We start from the raw sequence: 27,849 nt of genomic DNA, 5'->3' as shown, positions 1-27,849 counted from the left end.
TGTGGAATTTCAAAACTTCTGTCGAACTTAGACCAAAGGAAACTCGCTGTGATTTAGTGACAAAATATTCCTAAGCGTCGTTACGCATGAGGTAAGGCATAATTAACAAAATAGCCTACTAGTCTACTACTAATAATACTAGCCTACTGCATAATAATAATGATAATGACAATAATATTTCGAAGCATAATGTAATAAACAGCCTATTGACGGGCTGACATATAGCTTACTTGACTTTTTCCTCTACACAAACTAGCGTATTTCATGTGACCCAGCGTCTCCGGGACAGGCAACGTTGAGATAAGGACGAGTCCCCCGCCTCACGTGGCGCACCGTGCGCACGTCCAACAGTCACGCCGGTGCTGTTTCACACTTGATTCCCGTTACGCACGCGGACTCCACACAGGGGCGAGAGTTGCTATTGTTGAATCCTCGTTTCCACAGGGGCAACGAGGGCTGCCGACCTGGTATTCGGCAGAGGAACGGGGAGCAGGAGAAGCCGTCGAGACTGTTTTGGAGGATCAACACCATGACGGTCACGTACACCGCGCGCGTGGCAAACGCAAGGTTCTGCGGGTTCTCCAAGCTCCTGCTTGCATGGAAGGGTAGCATCTACAAAGTGCTCTACAAGGAGTTCCTTGCGTTTTTCGCCATGTACACGGCCATCAGTATCACTTACCGGTAAGCTCCTATAGCTTCAATTAAATGTGTAGGCTATGAGTTTACCATTAAGGTCGCGCATCACAGAGCGTGCGTAAATTGAGTGACGCTCCATAGTACTTCTGTAGCCATATGGTATTGAACTGTACATCCAGTAAACTTTGTAAGTTCTGTCTTTCAAACCTGTGTAGTGGGGCCCTACCATGGGCGGACTGGCCATCTGGCATACCGGGTATTTTCCCGGTGGGCCGACGCACCTTTTGGGCCGATACAATAGGCTATATAGCCTACATAATTTAATCATTTTGGCCAACGATCGGCCCTAAGAAGGATAATCAGCGGCCCATTGGTTACATTTCCATATTGACACTCGACTGATCCAATAACAGCTCACGTCAGGCCCCACCCCTCCCATTTTGGCTCAGAGCCAGGATTCTGTGAGCGCATCAAAAGTTAATCGAAGTTGCCTACTCGAAATTGCTACGGGTGCCATAGTGACAATTGTGCAAAAGTAACCAATGTAGAAGCTTCAAAAAGACAATATTGCAAGTAGGCTAGCATATGTCAGCAACATGTTGAAGTTGAGTTTGATCGAGGATGTAAGCAAATTTTCTAAATGAATGATTTGCAAACCCGGACAGCAAAAGAGTGTCAAATCGACGTTAATTGTTGGTCAGATTGATCAGTTTCCGTCAGACGCCCACAATTCAACATCGATGGCATGAGTGGTGGTTGGTCTCTCAAAGTAGAGCGTCTAAAGGGTTCTATCTTGGAAGATTTATCATGGTAAAGATGGGCTAAAAGACTGTAGACTGACGGAAATGTAGGCTACAAAACGTCAAGTCATATTCATGCACGAGCCAACTAAGCTATATAAACTATACGATAGGCTACTGGAAGACATTAGTTCTTGTAGCTATACTGTTCCAAAATGTACCAGCAATATAGGCTATAGCCTACAGGAATAAAACAGTTGTCCTACAGTGATAACTGGTATAAATTACATTAATGTCTACGATAGTCTAGGTAGTTATTTACACATAGGCTTCAGTAATTGTTTGGTGCTGCTGTTAATTGAGCATTGTATAGTTTAAATGTAGCCTATTGAATCATTTGAAATGATACTTTGAATTCAAGCAGAAACTCTTATTTAATAATTGCTTGTATAGCCTACTTGAATATGGAGATCATGTGCTTTATGGCTACCTCTGATCAGTCAGAGTGATAGCCAGTGAGGCCTACATCACTTTCAGTGCTCCATGACGTTGAAAATATATGCACATTTAAGGGTAATGCAAGATTGTGTATTTAATTAGGTGTGCCCGACCGATTTCAGGGCCACTTGGGCCAAATATGCCAGGGCCGATTTTTGGTCCCAGTCCGCCCCTGGGTCCTACAGTCATTAAATTTAAGTTAATTTATTTGTTCATTCTGCTTTTGATTGTGTACCAATACGAAAATATGTATGATGTCTGGAGGTTATGATTTGGAATACTGATTGAAAAAAAAAAACAATTTGTTTGTTTGTGTTCTTCATAGATTCTTTCTCCGTGAGGACCAGAAGCGCTCGTTTGAGAAGCTGTCCATCTACTGTAACCACTATGCCAGCCTCATCCCCATGTCCTTTGTGTTAGGTGCGTTTCTTTACTCCCTCAATCGTTCCTTTACACACTCAAGAACTTCATTCAGTTACCGTTTCACTGATATCAATTCACTCAGCTCTGACCATGAGACTCACTGCCCATCCATCCATCCATCTATCTATCTATCTGTCTATTCATCCATCTATCTATTCATCCATCCATCCATCCATCTATCTGTCTATCTGTCTATTCATCCATCTATCTATCTGTCTATTCATCCATCCATCCATCCATCTATTCATTCCCATTCCCACCGTTTCACAGAGGCAATCTGGTTCAGCTCTTCTGGGTGTGTGGTTCCTCACTGTTCTGCTGCTTTAGAACACTAGGGTATGTGTTCTTTATGGCTCTGCTGCCTAGAACACACTCAAGGTTGCTGTGATTCTCTTCTGTGCTCCATCAGAACCCCTGTTCCGCCGGCGGAACCGACTGCACTTCGTAACCTAACAGTGAGTGAAGACAAAAACCCTGCTGTTTAAATAGAAAAGCTTTGAGGTGGAACTGCAACACCTGTAGCTGTGAGAATAAGCCAGTTGGGGCTGATTGTTGGCGGAGCTCTGATGTGAAGATGTGAATCGCTGAGCTGCAGGGAACAGGCGACGGCCCACTGGTCACTACCGAGAGTCTTGCTGGACTGAGGCCGGTGTATGTCTGTCCACTGCTCTGTTTGAATGGGACACATACCGGCTGGGCAGTCAAACCCACATCTGTAGTCTCAGGCCCACCAGGACGATTCTTTCCTTATTTCGGACTCTGTTATATCGGGCGACAGTGTGCGCAAATCAGTGGCTCTCTGTTAAAGAAAGGGTAAAAAAATAAATACATAATTAAAAGTGGATTATAAGCAGAAAAGGGCAGTATGTGGATGAGGAGGCAGGTTTTGGAGAACACAATGGCCACCAATGGGCCTATTACCTAAAAGGTACCTATTGGGAAACAGTCGAGCCAGTTCACTGCTCAATCAGAACACACTGGCCACCAATGGGCCTATCAGTGTTCTTGTGCAGTGTGTTGAAACTCTGACTTACAGTTTTTCTCAGTCGCTTTGGTGCTTTTCTCACATCACTATTACAGTTTTTCTGAACAAAACTTTACAGTGTCTGTCAACTTTACAGTGTCTGAACAAAAGCACTCTGGACAAAATGACACATTTTGCTTGCAAAAGGCTGTTACTCTCTCAAAACACTTAAAACATGCAGCAAAAGCAAATCTTGCCTTCAAACACTACAACTTGTTGCCAATTCAAAAACACTCTTTAATCAATCATTACACACTGGACAACAAAATGCAAAATCTAGTTCACAAAATGAGCATTTTTGCTATGTCTGTTCTTTCTCATTTTTCTGGTATCAGAAAAAAGCTGTGAAAAGACAAAATGTGCCGAATAAAAAAATAATTGATTTATTCCTCCCAAGATGTAACTGTCATTGTAAGACATACAGCAAACACCTAGTAAGATACTGTTAATTTCATTGAACTACAACTTTCATCGAAATAGACCTACAGTAAACACCTTTTGTACTGTTTTCTCCACCAAATAGGCAATACAGTACTTTGTCTAAATGTGCATTAGATCCATACTTGCAAATAGCAACACAGAACAGACATCTCTTATGTATAATGAATGATTGCTGATTGAAGAATTGTGCAAAGGAGTTTCACACAGGTGTATCAGAGATTCAGACTTATGCAAGGAATCTATACCACCTGTGAAAAGATGTTTTCCTTTTGTTTAGCATGGGAAAACCAATAGAATTTGGGGCTTTTGAATGACACCTGTGTTAACTGTTTAGCAAAAGGGTGTGAGAAATGTGTGAACCCAATGAAAATGTGTGAACACATTCGCAAGAGATTACTTCTGCTGTGCAAAGAAAGTAGTCATGAAGACCAAGTGGGTTCTAGTTTACTTAAGCAGGTAAAAGCAATCGAGAAAAACTGTAACATTTGCACAGCAGTTAGTGCATTGCTCAAAACAATTAGTGCAAACTGCAGAATCTAGTGGATAACCTGCAAAAGCACGCCACTTGCTCAAAATGGATAGTCCATTCCTCAAAAGCAAGTCTTCATGTCAATAAAACTGCCAGTGTCAAATGAGAAGTCTTGACACCATTGTTTATAAACAAGATAGTCAAATGGCTTTGTCATGTTTTCATTATGACAGTTTATTCTCTCAGTGTTTTCCAATGCATAAAAAAAGGTCAGAACTCGGTGACACTACCTGAACATGCTCAATACAGCACTATGCACTACTTGTACAGCCATTTGAAAACTACAGAAAAGTTACACATTGCTGTAGTTAGGGGAGTAAGTGAGTACAAGACACTGAATACGTACGTTTCACATTTTTACTGTATATGCTCTGCAATTCTACAGCATTATGACAGAATTTGATAACTAGTTCAACAATTGTGTATGTAATGACTCAAGCAATGAAATGAAGACTATTAGTTTTCATTGGGAATGACTATTCATCATCCATAAGTATAGTTCATTTTGACTGACATGACATAGCCTAAGCAAATGATAATGTTATAAAACAGCAGAGAATTGTACGAAAGCAACTGATACATGTCCAAAAGCATTTGCAATTTGTTCAGAGGAAGGAGAAATTGCTACTATGATGTGCACAAATGACTAAATGTTGTGGAGGTTGAACTATTAGTTATGAGAATTTTCATTCTGATCTGAGAAAAGCACCAAAGCGACTGAGAAAAACTGTAACACCAAGTTAAACCGTTGCCAATGAAGAGAGTCCGTGGTAAGATTGCATTTACTGACGTGTTTTCTCATTCAAAGACATACGGTGAAAACTGAGAACAAGTACAAAATACAAAACATTCAGTGTGTATTCTCTTCTTACAACAATGTAGCATAACTTTGTTACTTTAAAAATGGATCTTTCTCCGTTAAGCACAGCATAACACGTTACATTGTTAGCACTTACTATGGTAACCAATAACACTGCTATGAAGACTACGATAGCCAAATCGCTGCTAAGATTAATTACTAACGTTGATTTCATAGTGTTGAGATCGTACAACATACACATACAACAATAAACTTACGGCATTGCCTCTAAGAACTTGCACAGTAGCTTTATCAAGATTGTGTCTCTTGGCTGTCTGTCTGTCTGTCTGTCAACCAGGTTCAGTTTATCAACGAGGAATGACTTTAGAACGTCTTTGTCAGAAGACGTGGCTATCAGCCAAAGATTCTAGAGCGCTCCGCTCTAGAATCTTTGCTATCAACAAGTCTTCACGTTCAAATATCAACAACCAGATTAAAATAATTTACAGTGCACTCACTCAGTAATTAAAAAAAAAAACAAATTGGAAAGAAGCATTAACCCTTTGAGACCTTGAATTTGTCATTGTAATCTATCTTGTTTTTGTTTATTTTTCAGGACAGTCAGGGATTTGTACCCATCTGGGAAAGTATAATGCATAGCCTATGTCTCTTATGTCGGCCTTATCAAGAGAAACCATTTGTGTTTTTATGTCACCAGGAACCATGTCAGTAGAAATAACTTTTCATATTTACGTGGGATAGATTGGAATCTTGAAATATAATAACCGTGACGCTGGGATATTCTGTGGCTTACCAATTTACGAGATAGATAGATAGATAGATAGATAGATAGATAGATAAATACTTTATCGATCCCGAAGGGGAAATTCAAGATTCAAGTATATGTACCGAGTGAGACAAATATTTTATTTATTAGGCTAATTGCTTTATTCACTTGAGTCGCATATTGTCACTGAACCATTGGACTAAGCATGTGCATGCCATTTTTTCATTATCTTGTAAGTTCATTATCTTGGGTTGCTATTACATTATGGTGGTTGGCAGGTCATTGTCTGCAGCAGTCCTGTATCTTTAGAAAAAAATGTATGTGTAGCATACTCGCTCAAATTGATAGCCTAACACTCGTTAATAAAGCCAATTTTCATTCATTGTTGACATGGTCCACGGAGGCTCAGACGGGTGTCCCGGGACCTGATGAACACGGCGCTAAAAAGCACAAACGAGTGCGAAAGTTGCAGCCGTGACGACGGCTGCGACAGCTCAGACGGGTGTCCCGGGACCTGATGAACACGGCGCTAAAAAGCACAAACGAGTGCGAAAGTTGCAGCCGTGACGACAGGGAAAGTGCAGGCAGCCACGAGAGTGATTGGTCGTGTAAAATGAACGTTGCTGATGTCTGGGTTACACAAAGCTATAAGGACACAATCATTATGTTTTCTTAATGACCGACAGTTAGTTTAGTTTATAGATAAGAAATAATTTTGCCTTAAAGTAGGATAGGCCAAACGTTCGTGAAAAGGCCTGATTTACACCGTAAAGTGCCATAATGGTTTACCAAATGACAGACAGTTGAATTTCTGAATAAAACGAATGTTGGTACAGTTTTGAAATCTTAAACGTGTAACCCCACACAAGCATAACGTGGTTGTAGGCAGGGAATGTGGTATTTGGGAATTTTATCCGGATACAACGAATAGCCTATTTTTTGATTGGATGTCGGTGGCTATTTATTTTTTTATTTGTCTGGTGAGTGGTGCGCTAGTTCTGAACCCTGCGAGAAATCCTCTTGTATCCCTGCGTCTCCTCTAGGCTACTAATTATGCAGATACCTTGGCATCCCTATAATATTTCTGCGTGAGAAATGCAAGGTGTGGCGTGTGAACTTGTTGAATTGCGTGTGTCTCACGCCCATTGCGTGAGACTTGAGAACCCTGTTATCATTGTATAACCATTTGTGTAAGCAGAAATATTGTTGTGCTGAGTTCTAAGAACAGAGAGTTCAAGTTAAATGTTGTTGTTCTGAGTTCTAAGAACAGAGAGTACAAGTGTGCACCCAGACAGACAGGAACTGCACCCTGTCTGTGTGTGTGTGTGTGGGTGAGATATAGTATGTCACAATTAAGTATATTCTTGCTTCCTATTTTCTGTGTGCATCTGTACAATAAAATGCACAGCTTTTGGGCTGCAGAGTCAGAGACTGATGGTGTGAGGAATTCTTCCTTACATTAGAAGGCTCTCCTCTTGGTACCAGAGTTTGTGGGCAAAGCCATAGGCTACTACGTGGATCTTGTATCTATATGTTGGGGTTAAATTCCCTGACAGTTACCAACAATGTTAACAACAAACTCAGCTTCACTGCTGCAAACCAAGTCCACATATCAAACGATTAAATACACAGTTATGGAGGAATTGTTTTGGGGAAGCAGTTGCACTATATCCCGCTTTTGCTGCCTTTAAGCCACTTAAATCCATAGCCTAGATGAGCATTGCGCATACGTTACAACTTGACGTGATGGTGAAGCTAAATGCCCAAGAAACGTCACGTAATAAAAGTTGTAGGCCTATAACTCAAAAACGTAATGACAGCTTGTTCGTGGTGGTGTAGTGCTGCCTAATTGAAATTGGATAGGCAAGGGTTATTTATATAACACATTTATTGGGCTTTTAGCCTCTTTTAATTTATTTGATGAGGAACTGATAAAGACTGAGCAGCAGAAAAGTCATAGTCGATACATAAATCGTTTATTATTATAATTAGGCTATTAGCTAATAGCCTAGCCTACTATTACTTTACTACTATTACTGTTATTATTACTATTATTCGGATGAGGCAAAGGAATGTAAATCTGAGTCTGAAATGTTGTCTACAAACAGTCTATACTGCTGTAACTGCACTGCTGCTATTATTAATTGTTAACTTCCGGGAACTATTTGAGGCTTCCATTAGCTGCCATTGTTTGAAAAAATGCAACATTAGCGTAAATGGAGTTGTCTCAACTCTACCTTTCCCCTCTCCAAGTACCCCTGGCTGCAGCTTGCAGATCGGGGCTGAGCCCAATGTGGGGCGGAGCGCAACGTTGAGCTCAGCCCAACATCAGCTCGTCATTCCCCGTCCTCTCTGTGTCCGTCTATTTACCTGGACTCGGAGTTCAATTTTTCTCAAGGAACAATGCTTCACTCTATAAAAGCGTATCCTCCTTGGACTACTGCCCACTCATGTCCCTTCCCCCCTAGCCTTCTAGAATCTGTACACCATCGGCGTTTCTTGGGTAATCTATAAAGATCATTCCAGTCTGCATAAACATAGGCCTTCAATAACATCAATGCATTTTATCTATAGCCTATCGGTATTTTCTTTAATAGGCTAGTTTATAGTAGCCTGTGCGAGTCCCAAAGGGAACATGCAACAATAACATAATATAATAACATAATATTCGCCTCTATATAGCCTAGCCTATTGTTTATGTGCATGTTTTTAATTAACAGCGGCATGGCCTGTTACCTTGACGCAGCCATAAAAAAGTGCGGTACCGTTGTAACAGTATAGCGTCATGAATGTAACAGCTCTTAAATCTTGAATTATGCTGGCTTAAACAAAGAGCTTCTGTTTTCATATAAAATCAACAAAAAAGTCCAAATGTATGACTGTTAAAGCTAATTTATTGCATTAGCCATTGCAGACCATATGTCACAGCGATAGCTCACCTTTATGTTTATTTTTGTCAACTTGATAAAACCAGTAAATATAGTTGATAAACTGCTTATTTCTTACATGTCTGAAGCATTTGGTCCAACAGTGATATTTCAAGTTGCTCTGTTAACTTTAATTGGGTGTGATCGCACAAAAATCAAAATCCATAACTCGCAATAAGTGTTGCGCGAAAAAATCAGTTAATTTTGCCATAGAGACGGGTTACAACTGACCCGCACAGGTCATGTTTTTATTTTCATTTAATTGCATTTGCTATGACTATATAAATGGCACTCGTGTTAACTTAAAACAAAGGGAGTGAATATATGAATGATATGTGATTGAAGTCCACACGCTCAAATTTCACGAAGCAAACTTAAACAAACAGTTGCGGTTTAAAAAAATAAATCGCGATGCTTGAATTTTGCACCTTTTTTCTCTGGTCGTTTTGATACCTGTGTCAACTCTGACATCACATTCTCAAAACAGTTAACACCTGTGTCTGAACAAAACCACTCTGGACAAAATGACACATTTTCCTTGCAAAAGGCTGTTACTCTCTCAAAACACTTAAAACATGCAGCAAAAGCAAATCTTGCCTTCAAACACTACAACTTGTTGCCAATTCAAAAACACTCTTTAAATCAATCATTACACACTGGGCAACAAAATGCAAAATCTAGTTCTCAAAATGAGCATTTTTGCTATGTCTGTTTCATTACTTTCTCATTTTTCTGGTATCAGAAAAAAAACTCTGAAAAGACAAAATGTACTGAATAAAAACAAAAAATTATTCATTCCTCCCAAGATGTAACTGTCATTGACATGTAAGACATACAGCAAACACCTAGCAAGATACTGTAAATTTCATTGAACTACAACTTTCATCGAAATAGACCTACAGTAAACACCTTTTGTACTGTTTTCTCCACAGCAATACAGTACTTTGTCTAAATGTGCATTAGATCCATACTTGCAAATAGCAACACAGAACAGACATCTCTTGAATGAATGATTGCTGATTGAAGAATTGTGCAAAGGAGTTTCACACAGGTGTATCAGAAATTCAGACTTATGCAAGTGTGGCAGAGCTGAAGGGTTATTGATTCTAGACGACTACGCCATCTAGGGGATTGCGCCCCAAGAAGTTTTAAAGGGTGGTTACTCTCAACCAATGACACAGGTTCGCATCAAGAGACTGAAGACATGATTTACAAAAAAATACAAAGTCTTTTTATTAAGAGATTGACAAAGTACTAACAGAGTGATCACTCCTTAAAACACAAGTGGATATGAGCAGTTATAATATGTTATAAGATGTGTGGACCATGGGGGCGCAGGGCCCGGAGAGACTACTCAGCTGGATAGTGTGGGGAGAAACAGGGCTGTAGCTTACCACGGCAGGGGTAGACTGAAGAGGAGGGGGACGGGTCCAAAACCACACCACACGTGAACACAGCAAGATCAAAATACAAAAGAAAAGAAAGCAAAACCCTGGATGTGCACAAAATAGAAGACCAGTGAGGAAAGGGCTCCACCACCGACCCACTGCTCGAGGTCAAACAGCTCCTGTCTTCCACACACACCAAGGGAGAGAGAAAGAGAAGGGCAACAATGTTTAGTGAGGGTAGGGAGGTCACAAAAAAAATGGCTAGCTGGACATAGCATACAATAATGTGTAGGACACTTAGCTTTTATGCACACAGAGCCCTGGGCCTTCCACTTAGTACTAGGCGGGAGGTCCCTGCATACTGCCCCAATGGTCCACTGCAAGACACAACCACAAGATTCCAAGGCCCACGCACACACACATGCACATGCACCCTAAACCGCAGACGAACACACACAAGCATGCACCTCAACCACAGACACACACACACACACACACACATGCACCCCAACCACAGCCACAAACACACACACACACACATGCACCCCAACCACAGCCACAAACACACGCGCACACACACAAGCACATGCACCCCAACCACAGCCACAAACACACGCGCACACACACAAGCACATGCACCCCAACCACAGCCACACACACACACACACACACACACGCACCCCAACCACAGACACACACACACACACACACGCACCCCAACCACAGCCACACACACACGCGCACACACACAAGCACATACGGTCAACTCTCCTATTTAGGAGAGTGAAATGAAAAAAAGAAAATAAACAAACAAAAACAACAACACAGCGTGAAGACAACGGACACAAAGCAGCCTAAACCATATAGCAACAGGCGGTGGTGATAGAGGCGAGTACAGTCTAGCCCAGTGTCATTTGGACACGTTAGAACATGCAGTAATAACACAGAGTACACAGTACTGTAATGGGCAAGCTGCTTCCCAGGTGGCACGGCCGGGGAAGCTACCTGACTGGACAGCAAAGGTTAGCCTACGGTAGAATTTACATGGAAACAAAGCAGCAGCGGCGAGGCCTATGTGCAGCCACAATCTGGAGCACTGCACAGGCTTCAGTTAAACTTCACTGTCTGGAAGCACAGCTAATCCAAGAACATGACAGGAAGGGCTACCGAACAGTGTTTAATGGCACGATTCCAGTGAATAAACGCTCAAGGCTGGACGTGCAAACAGTCCACTGCCAAGCGAAGATGCGCTCTTGTAGTAGAACGATGCAAGAGACCCTGCAAGAGACCGAGGCAAGTAAACCTAGCTCCAGCAAGGCCAAACCAAATGGCCCGCGAGCCACCCAAACACGGAAGCTAGCTCCTCCAGCGACAATGGGAGAACGGAAGACGCACTGTCAGCTGATATCTAGCCGTATAAATATACTCAATATTCACTTGCACTTCGTCATTCATCGGTGACCTCCAGAAGGCTCAACAGTGGTATCTGGCATCTCAGACCCAGCTCCCTCCACACCCATGATAGGTTGTCTACCAACCAATACCGACACATCTTTTGGTAATTTGTCTTCTTTGCTGTGGCTGTTTATGATCCGATCAGCAACACAGCCAAGCAAACTGCAGTCCCTTGATGTGGGCACCCACAGATACCAACAAATTCTTCAGTTAATCATCTTTTTTCTGTGGCCATTTATGATCCCATCAGCAACTATACAACAAACAAAACACCAACCCTTGATGAGGGCACCAAGAAGTACCACCAAAGTCTTTGGTCATTCCTCTTCTTTGCTCCCACAGTTTCTGATCCAATCAGCAACATAAACAGACCAACTGTAAGCCCTTGATGTGGGCACCCACAAATACCTACACATTCTTCAGTCAATCCTCTTCATTGCTTTGGTGGTTTATTATCTGATCATTAACATACCCAGTCAAACCGCAAGCCTTTGATGCAGACACCAACAAATACCAACAAATATTTAGATACCAACTACCAACCATTGTCACAAATTCTTCAGTCATTCCTGTTTGTTGCTATGGCCATTTATGATCCGATCAGCAACATACCAACATCCAAGCAATATCATAAATTCTCTAGTCATTCCTCTTCATTACTGTGGACACTTATGATCTGATCAACAACATACACAGCCGACACGCAAGCCCTTGATGTAGGCACCAACAACTACCACTCCAGAAACACAGCAGCAGCGTCTCAGAGTCAATTCAAGTCAACATGACCCCAAATAGCATGTGAGTTCCATAGCCATTGGCTTGCCTTTTCAGCAGTCTCCGATATTTATTACAGCTCCTTTCAGTGACCGTCCTCAAAAAAAGTCTAACAGAAGTTTTGTGGCTGATTATATTTGTGAACTATTTCACTATTCACTAAAAAATATTTTTACAACTTGAACATCATATCCTGGAAACACAGAGTATTGTTATTATTGTTATCACATGATAATAACATTGTTATTATGACCGCCGCGCAGTGGTGGAATGTAACGAAGTACAAATACTTCGTTACTGTACTTAAGTAAATTTTCCACGTATTTGTACTTTACTTAAGTAAAATTTATAGTGCATACTTTTGACTTTTACTTCGTTACATTTTACAGCAATTATCTGTACTTTTACTCCGCTACATTTCTACAACACCATCGTTTCCTTTTTACGATACATTTTATGATCAGTTTTTTTTCTCTCTGACAAACACGTTTGTTTTACCGGGGTTGCTACCAAAGATTCTGGGCCTACGCATATTCTTAGAAACATAAGCTTCTAGTCTAGACCAGGCAAAGCGTGAGCTTGTAGCCATCTGCATTCGGTAGGCTATATTCACCAGACCCATGGCTACACTGTACATGCAACTGTGTTCTGTGCCTTTCTCTGTCTGTTATCTGCAGCGTTAGGGCCTCCTCTCCGATGAGATTGCTATCCAGCGGATCAGCGAAGTTACAGGCTATGCCCATGCTTCTGTCACACGCCTGATCATTTGCAGCACAAATGAATGGTAGACTATTAATGAACCGGTGGCGGAAAAAACGTAACATTTTCCAGATTAGGAAATATTCCTTAATTGTGTGTGATTAAATAAAGATGCATAGCCTACAATTGGGGGGTAGTAACGTGAGCGTTCATTCAATGTCTATGTGCGTCTGCGCAAGTGAAACTGAACTTAATCATAAAGACACCTTTCTCAGCAACTTTTCTGTTCAATCAGCATAATTGGCATTACGATCCACCCGACGTTTCCTTTGTCTACCCGTTAAACTTCAGGCTCTCGTGGTTTTGCTGAATGATATTACTCAGCAGATCACACTAGTAGATAACCAGAATTACAGTCTCTAGAATTGTAGGTCAGAATGTAAACTGGGCCACAGATGGTAAGCACAATTGCATTAACTTAAAACTATCTAGTCGAGTATAACCTAAAACTATTTTAATTAAAATGCCACAGCCCATACTGATTTTTCCTTTTAGAATATATATATTAAGAGAATAAATCATTATGCAAATACTTTTACTTTTAATACTTAAAGTACATTTAAAAGCAGGTACTTTTTACTTTTACTTAAGTAGGGTTATCATTGTGGTACTTTAACTTTTACTAAAGTAAATATTTCTCTGTGTATTTGTACTTTTACTTAAGTACTGAGTTTCAGTACTTCCTCCACCACTGCCGCCGCGCAGCGAAGCGGCGGTCATATAGGTTTAGTCAGATTTTTTTTTTTTTTTTTTTCGCATGCCCAAATTTCCGTCAATGATTCCGGGACACTGAAAGACCGGGGTACACGAAACTTGGTGGGCATGTAACTCCACATGGATAGCATGGAACCATCGTTTTTCGTTTTGATCTGTAGCCCCCCCGTTAGACTGGACCCCCCGAAAGGAGGGTAGGGCAGACACAGTTTTCTGTGAATATCTCGAAAACCGCAGGGTTTAGGAGGACCATTTTTTTTTGTATGTTGATCTCAAGGGGCCATGTCAACCCATTCCATAACCACTCATTTCATGTATAGCCACCTAGTTAAACACAAAAAGTAAAAATGAGGTGTTGTAATTGAAGGTATCTGTGACCTAACATAGTCAAAACTGCACGAAATTGGAAGTGTAGGATCATGATGACACCCTCTGTATGCATGCCAAGTTTTGTGGAATTCCGTTCATGGGGGGCCACACAATAAATTAATTTATGTTACTATACACCAACTGGCCTTTAGGACTATATCTCGAGAACCGTAGGGCCTAGGAGGTCCACCTTTTTTATGTATGTTGGTCTTAAGGGAGCATGTCAACCCATCCCATTACCACTTATTTCATGTATAGCGCCACCTAGTTAAAAATTAAAAAGCAAAAAATTAGGTGTTTTCATCACAATATCTCTGGCTGACAAGGTCAAAACTGCACGAAATTAAAAGTGTAGGATCATTATGACACCCTCCGAATGCATGGCAAGTTTTGTGTACTTTCGTTCATGGGGGGCCTTACAATAAAATAATTGATGTGTACATTTAGTGATGTACACCAACAAGGATTCCCGGGGGCCTAGGATGACCATTTTTTTCCGTATGTTCGCCTCCAGGGGTCATGTTAACCCATTTCATGTGCACACATGTGCACAAACAGAGACACACACACACACACATACATTCACAGTAATCATACGTATGACACATATTCACACAGAAGACATATGTACGCTTGCATGCACAGGCACATACGCAGGCACACACACAAGCACACACACACGCACACACACACACACACACACACACACACACACACACACACACTCACACACACACACCCTAAACATAACACAAACAATCAAGAATTTCTCAGAATTATGAACAGGCAAGATGGAGGTGGGGTTGTATAAAATGAATTTTGTGAAATCTATGAACTAATCATGTTTTGGTACTTGTTGTCTAGCAGATACCAGTGAGAATTGAGTGTGGATAATGCAATTTAGTGAGACAGTTAGAATCATATAGGCCTTTCAGCGTAATTTCTTTTTGTGGAAAAAATGTGCTGGACTGGGCGGCGGTCATATTTTGTACCGCTCTGCGGTACATCTAGTTTTTCATGTGATAAATGGTTTTAACATTGGAAAATGTTAATCTAGCTTGGCATTACTCCATTAGCACTGTTCCATCAGCCCAACACAGCAGACAGCGGTCATATGCAGGAATTAAAGTGGGAGGAACGCAGTTCCGCCACCTCGGATAATTTAATAATAATTATATTCTTTCATACCAACGATACAGCGCGATTATATTGTTAAAATAATTGGGGAGTTCATTTTCGTGTGTACAGAGGTGACCAAGAAGCTATCAATTCTTGTCCAAAAAGTATTGCTACACCACGATACTCAATATGTTGTCCAACGGTGAATCATTTTTCCCCGTTGCACCGACACTGGATTTTAGGGTTCCCCCACCTGCCAAATCCCACTTTTTTCCAAAGTTTTCAATATTTCAGACAGATTTCCTTTCCACCTAATATGAAGCTAGGTGGTTTTACCATATCAGAGTCTCTGCTTTAAAACAACTTGTACTAATAAGCAGGGTCTACAGACATGTTTTTACGATGGATGGACATCGAGGTACAGTAGGCTACAAAACAAGTAAAGCCCAGGAGAGTACTGACTGACTTGCTATATACGAACACCCAATACCCATCCATAGAAATCATCATGTCCTTGTTCACGGGGTAACCATCATGTTCTTGTCCACGGGGGCAGCCGTGGCCTACTGGTTAGTGCTTCGGCCTTGTAACCGAAGGGTTGCCGGTTCGAACCCCGACCAGTAGGAACGGCTGAAGTGCCCTTGAGCAAGACACCTAACCCCTCACTGCTCCCCGAGCGCCGCTGTAGCAGACAGCTCACTGCGTCGGGCTTCACCTCACTGTTATGTGTGTTCACTGTGTGCTGTGTGTGTGTTTCACTAATTCACGGATTGGGATAAATGCAGAGACCAAATTTCCCTCACGGGATCAAAAGAGTATATATACTTGTTTGTAAAAATCTCCATTTTGGATGTCCACAGATCCAAGTAAACCAGCATTCTCTTTAGAAGGTTTTAAAAAAAATATCTGTGTGGGCTAAAACACTGTTTATGTGTGGACGAAAGACCCAAACATAAAATATCTGGTTATGTGTGTACAGGGCCTAGGCCTAAGTTGTGCTAAATTTGAAATAACTCCCTCAAGGTGTTTCCAGGATATTGTAAAAATACAGTAGGCCCATGTTGTTTTTTTGAGAGATCACAGTAACATTGAACACTCAAATCTAATCAGTTCATCTTTGAGTGTAAGTGACTGTGTGTGCCGAATTTGAAAGAAAAAAAAACTTCCTATAGGCATTCCTCACAAGAATGTGAGGTCACAATGACCCTGACCTATGACCTTTGACCATCAAATTCAAATTAATTTGTTATCTGTGAGTGAAAGGCCCTTTCCGAAACTAGCTACACTCTCTCCCTAGCCACTTGCACTCCTAACCAAGCGTTAAAGGAACACGCCAACATTTTGGGAAATTATCTTATTGTCTCTGCCAGAGTTAGATAAGATGATACATACCCTTCTCATCTGTGTGTGTGCAGTACCTCAGTCTGAAGCACCCACTGTTAGCATAGCTTATCATAGTTCATTGAGGTGAGCAGTTCCAACTAGCCTATAGCACCCAAAAGTGATAAAAGAACTCCAACATTTTCCCATTTACATGGAGAACTCGATTTAGCTGTAAGGGTGATTCCCACCTAGGTGTACACCGTAACTTAGGGGAGTTGGTAGGGATTGGTTTCAGAAAGGGCCAGTGTGAATGTTTGTATCACATTTGCAATTATGTCAGGGATTTTTAGGGGTTTATTCACCACAATGGGATGTACATAAGGTTACAGTGACCCTTGATCTTTGACTATCAAAATCTTACAAGTTATTATTTGAGTCCAAGTGACTGTTTCTAGCCCAGAGATATGTTGGAGATATCACATTTGCAAAAATTAGACCTACGGGTATACTGGTGTATGTCACCCGATGATATCATTTTGAGCTACCTTAAGGAATATATTACACTCAGGACATTAAATGTAGCTTGGATTTGATCAGCAGACATGATTGATGATAATATTTCTCCATTTGTCCACCATAAATGACCTAAGCATTATTTTCAACCAATCATTGAAGTAGATATGTATTTGAAATCACTGGCTGGATCACACTGTTCAGGCGGTTACCACGAAACAAATAATAAAAAGGCCGAGCATTTTTCTTTTGATTTATGAAGTCCACAGTTGGCCCTTTCATGTGCAGAAAGAATTTTGAAAAAAGGAGGTTGCTCATCGGAGATATTCAGGTCTGAATATTGCTATTTTTTGGGTATTCGCCATAAAGCATGTGACATAGTGGACATGTGCAGTCCTGGACTGACACCCGTCACACCTTACGCCTTGTAACTCCAGTTTTAAACTAACCTTGGATGGACCTTTGATGGCATGGATTGTTACTTTGTTGTGTTTAAATCTGACAGCAGGAGGGATGTCAACATTTTATGCAATTTTGGGCCTTTTCTTTGAGGTTTTTTGCCCTAAAACAAGGAGGCGGTCCTAACTCCCCCTGGGTTGTTTCAAATTTTGTACTGTTTTGGCTTTTTTTAGTTTTTAGGTGGACCCTTCAAACTGTCCAAGTTTCATCAAAATCGGTGACGTAGCATGTGTCACCCCCGCCTGGTCCTCTCATGGACACACTCTTAAGCATTCCTCCTAGAGATTATGTTGAGAAATATAACTTGGACAGTAGGAAACAAGGTAGGCCCTACGGACATTGTCAGCGTGAGAAGACGTGCTGAAGGTGGGCTGAGCTCAACGCTTCGCTCCGCCCCACATTGAGCCACAGTCCCGATCTGCAAGCTGCAGCCAGGGGCTTCTTCCTTTATTCACCTTTTCAGCCCCGCCCATTTTTTTAAAATTCACGTTGTCTTTAAACTTCCGGTCGGCTAGCTACGTCTAGTTAGCTTCATTGGGATAATACGGCAGAAGAAGATAGAGAGGCTAACTTGGTAGGAAAACGACAAATGCCATCAGGAGGTCAGACTGCAATATTGTATTTCGCTACCCAAGGCTATTCAGCCCTACAGGGGGGTAGACGATGTGGCAGTGGTAATGCCAGTCGCAAATCCTTATCTGTTTGGTAACTATAGTAACTAGTTTAGAAAGTCATTACAGAACAGCCGCTCCAAAGTCAGTGTTTTCCAAACTTCAGATTGGAAAGGTGTATAACAGAAATGTCTTAAGTCACCAAAATCCTAAATAAACGTTCCTAACTTTAGGATGACCCATAACATATGATGCCAGTCATCTCGATAGAGCTCTATTATCTCAATGTATCGCAATGGATGTACTGCTCAATCGGAAGTTCGGAGACAATGTGGGCAAAGCTAGCGCCCCCCATGTTTGCGCACGCAATAAGGTGAATATGGCTCTGGGCCTACCTATTGGGAAATAGTCGAGCCAGTTCACTGCTCAATCAGAACACATTGGCCACCAATGGGCCTATCGCCTAAAAGGTACCTATTGGGAAATAGTCGAGCCAGTTCACTTCTCAAATCAGAAATACTGAGACTCTATGACAAATCCAAACCCATATATATCTATGTCCAAGCCCCTGTAGAGCAACTGACACACAATCACCCATGTGCAGCCTTGCTTACACTTATACAGCTGCAGTCTCGCTGAGGGGACACAAGAATGAAACAGACTTTGCCTGGCTGCAGTTGTAGTGACCGGTTACAGCCACTAGGACTCCCATTTACAGGGCTGTCGGACACCAACTTTATGTGCTGTTTTTGTTTGTTTTTTGTTTGTTTGTTTGTTGTTGTGAAAGTGCCAGGGTGTGCGGATGATGATGATGATGATTTTTTAAAAAAAATAATTGTAGTAATTATTTATTTAATTTGATTAAAATGTATACTACTTTTAGTGACTGTAATTTGTCCATGCAGGGACAAAATGAAGTATTTTGAATCAAATACCCCATCTTCATCTCCTACCCCCCTGATCTGCCCCTCATGTCCAGGGTTCTACGTGACGCTGATCGTGAACCGTTGGTGGAGTCAGTACCGGAGCATTCCGCTGCCGGACCGCATCATGTGCGCGCTGTCGGGGGGGCTGCAGGGTGGAGACGAGCGTGGGCGTCTGCTGCGGCGCACGCTCATGCGCTACGCCAGCCTCGCCGGACTCCTCATCCTGCGCTCCGTCTCCACCGCCGTCTTCAAGCGCTTCCCCACCATCGACCACGTGGTGGAGGCTGGTATGCTACGCACGACTGACCTGTCTGTCTACCTGTCTGTCTGTCTGTCTGTCTGTCTGTCTGTCTGTCTATTCGTCTGTCTGTCTTTGTGTCTGTCTGTCTATCCGTCTGTCTGTAGTGGAGGTCGGTACGCTACGCACGACTGACCTGTCTACCTGTCTACCTACCTGTCTGTCTGTCTGTCTGTCTGTCTGTCTGTCTGTCTGTCTGTGAATCCGTCTGTCTGTAGTGGAGGCCGGTACGCTACGCACGACTGACCTACCTGCCTGCCTGTCTGTCTGTCTGTCTGTATGTCTTTGTGTCTGTCTTTGTGTCTGTCTGTGTGTCTGTCTGTCTATCCGTCTGTCTGTAGTGGAGGCCGGTACGCTACGCACGACTGACCTGTCTACCTGTCTGTCTGTCTGTCTGTCTGTGTGTCTGTCTGTCTATCCGTCTGTCTGTAGTGGAGGCCGGTACGCTACGCACGACTGACCTACCTGTCTGCCTGCCTGTCTGTCTGTCTTTGTGTCTGTCTGTGTGTCTGTCTGTCTACCCGTCTGTCTGTAGTGGAGGCCGGTACGCTACGCACGACTGACCAGTCAGTCTGTCAGTCTGTCTGTCTGTCTGTCTGTCTGTCTGTCTGTCTGTCTTTGTGTCTGTCTTTGTGTCTGTCTGTGTGTCTGTCTGTCTATCCGTCTGTCTGTAGTGGAGGCCGGTACGCTACGCACGACTGACCTACCTGCCTGCCTGTCTGTCTGTCTGTCTGTCTGTCTTTGTGTCTGTCTTTGTGTCTGTCTGTGTGTCTGTCTGTCTATCCGTCTGTCTGTAGTGGAGGCCGGTACGCTACGCACAACTGACCTGTCTACCTGTCTGTCTGTCTGTCTGTCTGTGTGTCTGTCTGTCTATCCGTCTGTCTGTAGTGGAGGCCGGTACGCTACGCACGACTGACCTACCTGTCTGCCTGCCTGTCTGTCTGTCTTTGTGTCTGTCTGTGTGTCTGTCTGTCTACCCGTCTGTCTGTAGTGGAGGCCGGTACGCTACGCACGACTGACCAGTCAGTCTGTCTGTCTGTCTGTCTGTCTGTCTGTCTGTCTGTCTGTCTGTCTGTAATGGAGGCCGGTATGCTACGCACGACTGACCTGCCTGTCTGTCTGTCTGCCTGTCTGTCTGTCTGTCTGTCTGTCTGTCTGTCTATCCGTCTGTCTGTAGTGGAGGCCGGTATGCTACGCACGACTGACCTGTCTGTCTGTCTGTCTTTCTGTCTGTGTGTCTGTGTGTCTGTCTGTCTATCCGTCTGTCTGTAGTGGAGGCCGGTACGCTACGCACGACTGACCTGACCTGTCTGTCTACCTGTCTGTCTGTGTGTGTGTCTGTCTGTAGTGGAGGCCGGTACGCTACGCACGACTGACCTGTCTGTCTGTCTGTCTGTTTGTCTGTCTGTGTGTCTGTCTGTCTGTGTGTCTGTGTGTCTGTCTGTCTGTCCGTCGGTACGCTATGCACGACTGACCTGTCTGTGTGTCTGTAGTGGAGGCCGGTATGCTACGCAGGACTGACCTGTCTGTCTGTCTGTCTGTCTGTGTGTCTGTAGTGGAGGCCGGTATGCTACGCAGGACTGACCTGTCTGTCTGTCTGTCTGTCTGTGTGTCTGTAGTGGAGGCCGGTATGCTACGCAGGACTGACCTGTCTGTCTGTCTGTCTGTCTGTGTGTCTGTAGTGGAGGCCGGTATGCTATCTGTGGTGGAGGCCGGTACGCTATACGCAAGACTGACCCGTCTGTCTGTCTGTGTGTCTTTAGTGTAGGCCGGTATGCTACGCAGGACTGACCTGTCTGTCTGTCTGTCTGTGTGTCTGTAGTGGAGTCCGGTACGCTATCTGTGGTGGAGGCCAGTATACGCTATATGCAGGACTGACCCGTCTGTCTGTCTTTCTGTCTGTGTGTCTATCCGTCTGTCTGGAGGCCGGTATGCTATGTATGACTGATGTGTCTGTCTGTGTGTCTGTAGTGGAGGCCGGTATGCTACGCAGGGCTGATGTGTCTGTCCGTCTGTCTGTCTGTGAAGCAATCTATCTGTCTGGCTGTCTATCTATCTGTCTGTCTGTAGTGGAGGCCGGTAGGCTACGCAGGACTGACTGATTGACTGTATGTCTCTCTGTCTGACTGACTGTTTCTGTCTGTCTGCCTTCAAGCGCTTCCCTACACTCTTGCTATATAGCAGCAGGGATGTAGAACAATTAGTTGAAAAAAGCAATAAAATATTTTTAATATATTGTCTCTTCTTTCAAACGAGGCTGGATTCTGACTTCTTTTTTTATCTTTCTCCTCAGGCTTCATGACACGAGATGAGCGTAAGAAGTTCGAGAGTCTGCAGTCCCCTTACAACAAGTACTGGATCCCGTGCGTGTGGTTCACCAACCTGGTGGCAGTGGCTCGGTGTGAGGGACGCATCAAGGACGACTGCACCCTCAAACTCATCCTAGAGGTGAGCTATGCACCCTCAAACTCATCTAGAGGTGAGCTATGCACCCTCAAACTCATCCTAGAGGTGAGCTATGCACCCTCAAACTCATCTAGAGGTGAGCTATGCACCCTCAAACTCATCCTAGAGGTGAGCGACACATGTGCACCCTCAAACTCATCTAGAGGTGAGCTATGCACCCTCAAACTCGTCCTACATACATGACTTCAAACTCATCCTACATACATGACCTCAAACTCATCCTACATACATGACCTCAAACTCATCTACATACATGACCTCAAACTCATACATGACCTCAAACTCAGCTACATACATGACCTCAAACTCATTGTACATACATGACCTCAAACTCATCCTACATACATGACCTCAAACTCATCTATAGGTGAGCTAAATACATGACCTCAAACTCTTCTATAGGTGAGCTAAATACATGACCTCAAACTCATCCTAGAGGTGAGCTAAATACATGACCTCAAACTCATAGGTGAGCTAAATACATGACCTCAAACTCATCTATAGGTGAGCTACATATATGACCTCAAACTCATCTATAGGTGAGCTAAATACATGACCTCAAACTCATCCTGAGCAAAAAATCTATAGAAGCCTGATGCTCATTTAAAAGAAAAGTGGTAAGATGGATTTAGAGGGTTTTGCATCTGAACTCTTCAATACTGTCAAGACTAGGCTAATGGGTGTCACGGTATAATATTCAGTAAAATATTAGCTGACAGATTCAACTGTACCTTGGCCATGGCTGTAGGCCTACCCGTACTTAAAAATATGACAATTCATTAAAACTAATTCAACTAGCATGTCATAGTCATTCTATAGCATAAATAATACAGTAGCCTTTAATTTGTAACATAAAAGTATTCAGGAAACTGAACTTGAACCCAGAGTCAAATGAGGAGAACTCATATTATTCAAGGTGGGAGGTATGTGGAAAGTTTACAGTTGGTAGGCTGCAATACACTACAGTTGCCACAAGGTGAAACAATGAGCAGTGAGACCAGCAGCGGAGAGCACAAATTGGATAATAAGAGCAGACACCAGGCTGCACTACACTGAAGTCACCACTAGGTGGAGACAGGACAAAGCTGAGCTGGTAGGGACAGAAACACAAAGGCCATCTTTTGTCATGTGCTTTTTTATTTAAATAATGTGAAATGTTAGGATTAATGGCATGCAACAGTGGTCACTGTTCTAAATACAACGTTACAATTACAATTTGTTTTATTGTTGATTGTTTAATAAGAGCTCAATTTTGTATCGTTCATTGTTTAATATGAGCTCAATTTTGTGTTGTTGATTGTTTAATAGGAGCTCAATAATTTCCGGGGACAGTGCAGCTTGCTCTTTCACTATGACATGGTCAGCGTCCCTTTGGTCTACACACAGGTCAGTATACTGGACTTAAAGGAAAATTCAGTTTTTTAGCACTTTAAGGCCCTTTTCTGGTTTGTTTTGGATGAACTAGAGTGGTGTACACCGACATTTTGACGATTGGTCCTGTCTCGACTTTTCTGACTCGTTTTGAATCGCCTTTGACTGCTCAGGGTGGGTGCCAACAGGCATACTGCAGGCTACTCAAACATGTCCTAAAACAACCCTTAACGTTTGTTTTCAAAACTGTGCAACTCACCGAGTGGTTAGTGGAGTTCGTTGACTTTTAAAAGCAAAAATATCGGCGCAATGTATGATTTCCAGCCGTCTTATTTGCTAGGCCTATTGTGGAAGTATTTATTCAGACACCTCACAACCGTGTATAAACTTCCGCTCAATATTTGAACCTGAAGCATAGACGGTGGCACAGTAATATCAACGTGCAATGAGTCTTCCAACAGAAATGGGATTTTACAAAATGCCAAATGAAACACGACAGAAACTGTATTTCCCTACGCTACTTGTTTTGGAACATCAACGAACACCACTAACCACTCGGTGAGTTGCACAGTTTTGAAAACGAACGTTAAGGGTTGTTTTAGGACATGTTTGAGTAGTCTACTACAGTATGCCTGTTGGCAACCACTCTAGTCAAAGGCGATTCAAAACGAGTCAGAAAGGTCGAGACAGGACCAACCGTCAAAATTTCGGTGTCCACCACTCTAGTTCATCCAAAACAAACCAGAAAAGGGACTCAAAGTGCTAAATACCGGAATTCTCCTTTAACACACACACACACACACACACACAGCTTCAAATATAATGCAACAAATGTGGCTTATAGGCCTACTGTTGGTATATGAATGGACCACAATATTCTGATTGTGCACTGCATGTGTGTGTGTGTGTGTGTGTGTGTGTATGTGTATGTATGTGTGTGTGTGTGTGTGTGTGTGTGTGTGTGTGTATGTGTATGTATGTGTGTGTGTGTGTGTGTGTGTGTGTGTGTGTGTGTATGTGTGTGTGTGTGTGTGTGTGTGTGTGTGTGTGTGTGTGTGTATGTGTGTGTGTGTGTGTGTCTGTGTGTGTGTGTGTGTGTGTGTGTGTGTACTCTCTCCTCTGGCAGGTCGTAACTCTTGCAGTCTACAGTTTCTTCTTTGTGTGTCTGATTGGTCGGCAGTTCCTTGACCCTGCCCAAGGTTACCCGGGTCACGACCTTGACCTCTACGTGCCCATCTTCACCCTGCTGCAGTTCTTCTTCTACGCTGGCTGGCTCAAGGTCACATGTCAATCAATTCATTAATCAATGAACCGATCGATGAATCAATCAAAGTCCGTTATCCACGGGGCCCAGGAGGTGTCATTGCAAAATATTTTGGTATTTTGAAAGAATGTGCGCTCATTTTTAGTAAATTGTCCGCTCATTTTACTAAATTGTGGTCTCATTTTATTAGATTGTGTGCACAATTTAGTATAATGTGTGCTCGCTTTACTACGAAGTGCTCTCGTTATAAATTGTGGTCTCATTTTATAATATTGTGCACTCAATTTAGTAAATCGTGCACACATTTGACTAAATTGTGCACTTATTTTACAAAAATTAAATTGAGAGCACTATTTAGTAAAGTGGGTGCACTAAATTTTGGTAAAATCTGTCTATATATATCCATCTATCTATCTGTCGGTCTGTCTGTCTGTGTGTCTGTCTATCTATCTATCTATCTGTCTGTCTGTCTGTCTATAGGTGGCTGAGGAGCTCATAAATCCATTCGGGGAGGATGATGATGACTTTGAGACCAACTGGCTGATTGACAGGAACTTTCAGGTTAAACCCTGTTATCAAGCCTAAATGTATGTGTGTGTGTGTGTGCGATCATGTGTGTGTGTGTGTGTGTGTGTGTGCGCGTGCGTCAGTCTGCCCTCTGACCGAGAAGACACCACAACACACATATAGTGGCGTCATATCCTCGCTAATGAAGAGAATTATCCGATATTTATGCAGATTATCACATAAGCATGTTAATTTGCAAGAGACCATGTTTCCTATTCTTGAACCAACTCATGATAGAATGAAGTCCTGTAATCTACCGGATTATTCAGTAAATGTGATTCTTTATGTAAATTGACTTGTAAAGTGGATTCAAATAAAGTATATAATAGTGTGTGTGTGTGTGTGTGTGTGTGTTGTGTGTGTGTGTGTGTGTGATCATATGTGTGTGTGTGTGTGTGTGTGTTGTGTGTGATCATATGTATGTGTGTGTGTGTGTGTGTGTGCGATTATGTGTGTGTATGTGTGTGTGTGTGCGATCATGTGTGTGTGTGTGTGTGATGTGTGTGTGTGTGTGTGTGTGTGCGATTATGTGTGTGTGTGTGTACGATCATGTGTGTGTGTGTGTGATCATGTGTGTGTGTGTGCGATTATGTGTGTTTATGTGTGTGTGTGTGTGTGTGTGTGTGTGTGTGTGTGTGTGATCATATGTATGTGTGTGTGTGTGTGTGTGTGTGTGCGTATGTGTGTGTGTATGTGTGTGTGTGTGCGATCGGTGTGTGTGTGTGTGTGTGTGTGTGTGTGTGTGTGTGTGTGTGTGTGTGTGTTTATGTGTGTGTGTGTGTGTGTGTGTGTGTGTGCGATCGCGTGTGTGTGTGTGTGTGTGTGTGTGTAGGTGTCCATGATGGCGGTGGATGAGATGTTTGGGGACCTGCCTCTGCTGGAGAGGGATCGTTACTGGAATGACTCCAACCCCAGACCCCCCTACACGGCCGCCACACTCTTCGTGCTGAGGAAGCCCTCCTTCCAGGGCTCCACCTTCGACATGACGTGAGATACACACACACACGCACACACACACATTCACATATAGCTGACACGCATAATATACACAAGTCATGTGTACACATGTACACCTTGAGATGTCTTCAGCTAATGAGATAATTCCTTACATTCTTTACAACAGTATTTACTGTTTGAATTTGTATTCTCTCTCTTTCTCCTCCTCTTCTCCCCCTGTCCACTGCTCTCCCTCCCTCTCTCTCTCCACCCCTCTCCCACTCTTCATCCCTCTCTCCACCCCTCTCCCACTCTCCATCCCTCTCTCTCTCTCCACCCCTCTCCACCCCTCTCTCTCCATCCCTCTCTCTTCATCTCCTCCATCCCTCCTCCACCCCCTCTCTCTCTCTCTCTCTCTCTCCACCCCTCTCTCTCTCTCTCTCTCCACCCCTCTCTCTCCCTCTAGTATCCCTAAGGAGGAGATGCATTTCCAGCCCCTGGAGGAGATCGCTGAGAACCTGGAGGAGCACCGGGGGCGGAATCCTAACCTGCCACTCATAAACCGGTTGCTAAGCGCCGCGCCCTCTCCCAGCACCCTGATGGGCGGGGCGCTGATGAGGCGGACCTCTGCCCAGCTGCATCGACTCACGCGCTATGCTAGCCCCGCCCCTTCTTACTCCGATGACGACGACGACGACCAGGAAGTGGGCGGGGACAGGGGTGGGGTGGGCGGGTCCTTGGGCTCGGGCCTGGGGCAGGACACACGGAGCGCGCTCTGTAGCTACAAGGGTGCGGCCAGCAGCCCAAACGTCGCCGTGGCGACGACGACAACGCCGATGGTGAGGTTCGACGGGGAGGCTGTTGGGGGCCAAAGAGGAGAACAGGAGGAGGAGGAGGAGGAAGAGGAGGGAACTGAGAACGAGGTGGGGAGCATCACCGCGGAAACAAGAACATCAGTGCCGCCGCCTCTGCTGCCCCCGCCTGTCCGTCAAGCCAAGAGCCACGGCTTCTGTCGCCCCGGCAACAACGCGCCTTCCGCCATCTACAAGACACGCATCTCCTCCGCCACGGCCAATGCCAATCGCTCCACGCCTGACTTCCTGTCCTTCCAGTCAATCAGCGACAAGGCTAAGGTGTTGACGCCTGTGTCTAAGCCAATCGGCTGCAACAAAGCCACCGGCATGTCACTGCTTACCGTCCCCTTGTTAGACACAGCGGCTGTTTCGGTTGGCAACGTTACCACAGCAACGCAGAGCTGGGCGACCGTCGCCGGGCAAGAGCCCCGGTCCCGCAGTGTCAGCGTGGGCTCCTCCGACGTGGGGGCGTCGCCCTCAAAGACTATTGGCTGATTCTGTCTCCACAGCAACAGCTGCTGTGACATAACAACGGGCCGCCATGGGTGACCCAGGACACAGATCAAATACTTAAGAAGGGACAGCGAATAACCGATGGACTATACTATACACACACACAAAGACACACACACTCAGACACACACACACACTCAGACACACACACACACTCAGACACACACACACAGACACACACACACAGACACACACACACACACAGACACATATACACACACACACAGACACACACACACACACACACACACACATATAAAATACTGTACGAAGGGACAGCTGATAACCGCCAGACATTCACACAGATGCGCACACATACATACACACACACAACACTCTCTCATGTACAGAAAAACATAGCATGGA

The 27,849-nt window shown here is 43.6% G+C and overlaps 1 protein-coding gene across 1 annotated transcript; it reads left to right on the top strand.

Annotated features, from left to right (window-relative positions):
• Positions 1-442: 442 nt before the first annotated feature.
• best2 (bestrophin 2) lies at positions 443-27,614 on the top strand. Its single transcript, XM_048248180.1, has 9 exons — positions 443-681; positions 2,200-2,294; positions 19,268-19,501; positions 21,806-21,960; positions 23,287-23,364; positions 24,476-24,628; positions 25,094-25,174; positions 26,013-26,167; positions 26,583-27,614. The coding sequence occupies exons 1-9, from the start codon at positions 530-532 to the stop codon at positions 27,463-27,465; spliced, it is 1,986 nt and encodes a 661-aa protein (XP_048104137.1). The 5' UTR covers positions 443-529; the 3' UTR covers positions 27,466-27,614.
• The last annotated feature ends 235 nt before the right edge of the window (positions 27,615-27,849 follow it).

Source organism: Alosa alosa, chromosome 7 (assembly GCF_017589495.1).
Source record: "Alosa alosa isolate M-15738 ecotype Scorff River chromosome 7, AALO_Geno_1.1, whole genome shotgun sequence".
Classification (NCBI taxonomy): Eukaryota; Metazoa; Chordata; class Actinopteri; order Clupeiformes; family Clupeidae; genus Alosa; species Alosa alosa.
The sequence above is the reverse complement of the archived record's forward strand: the minus strand, read 5'-3'. Positions and strand labels throughout refer to the sequence as shown.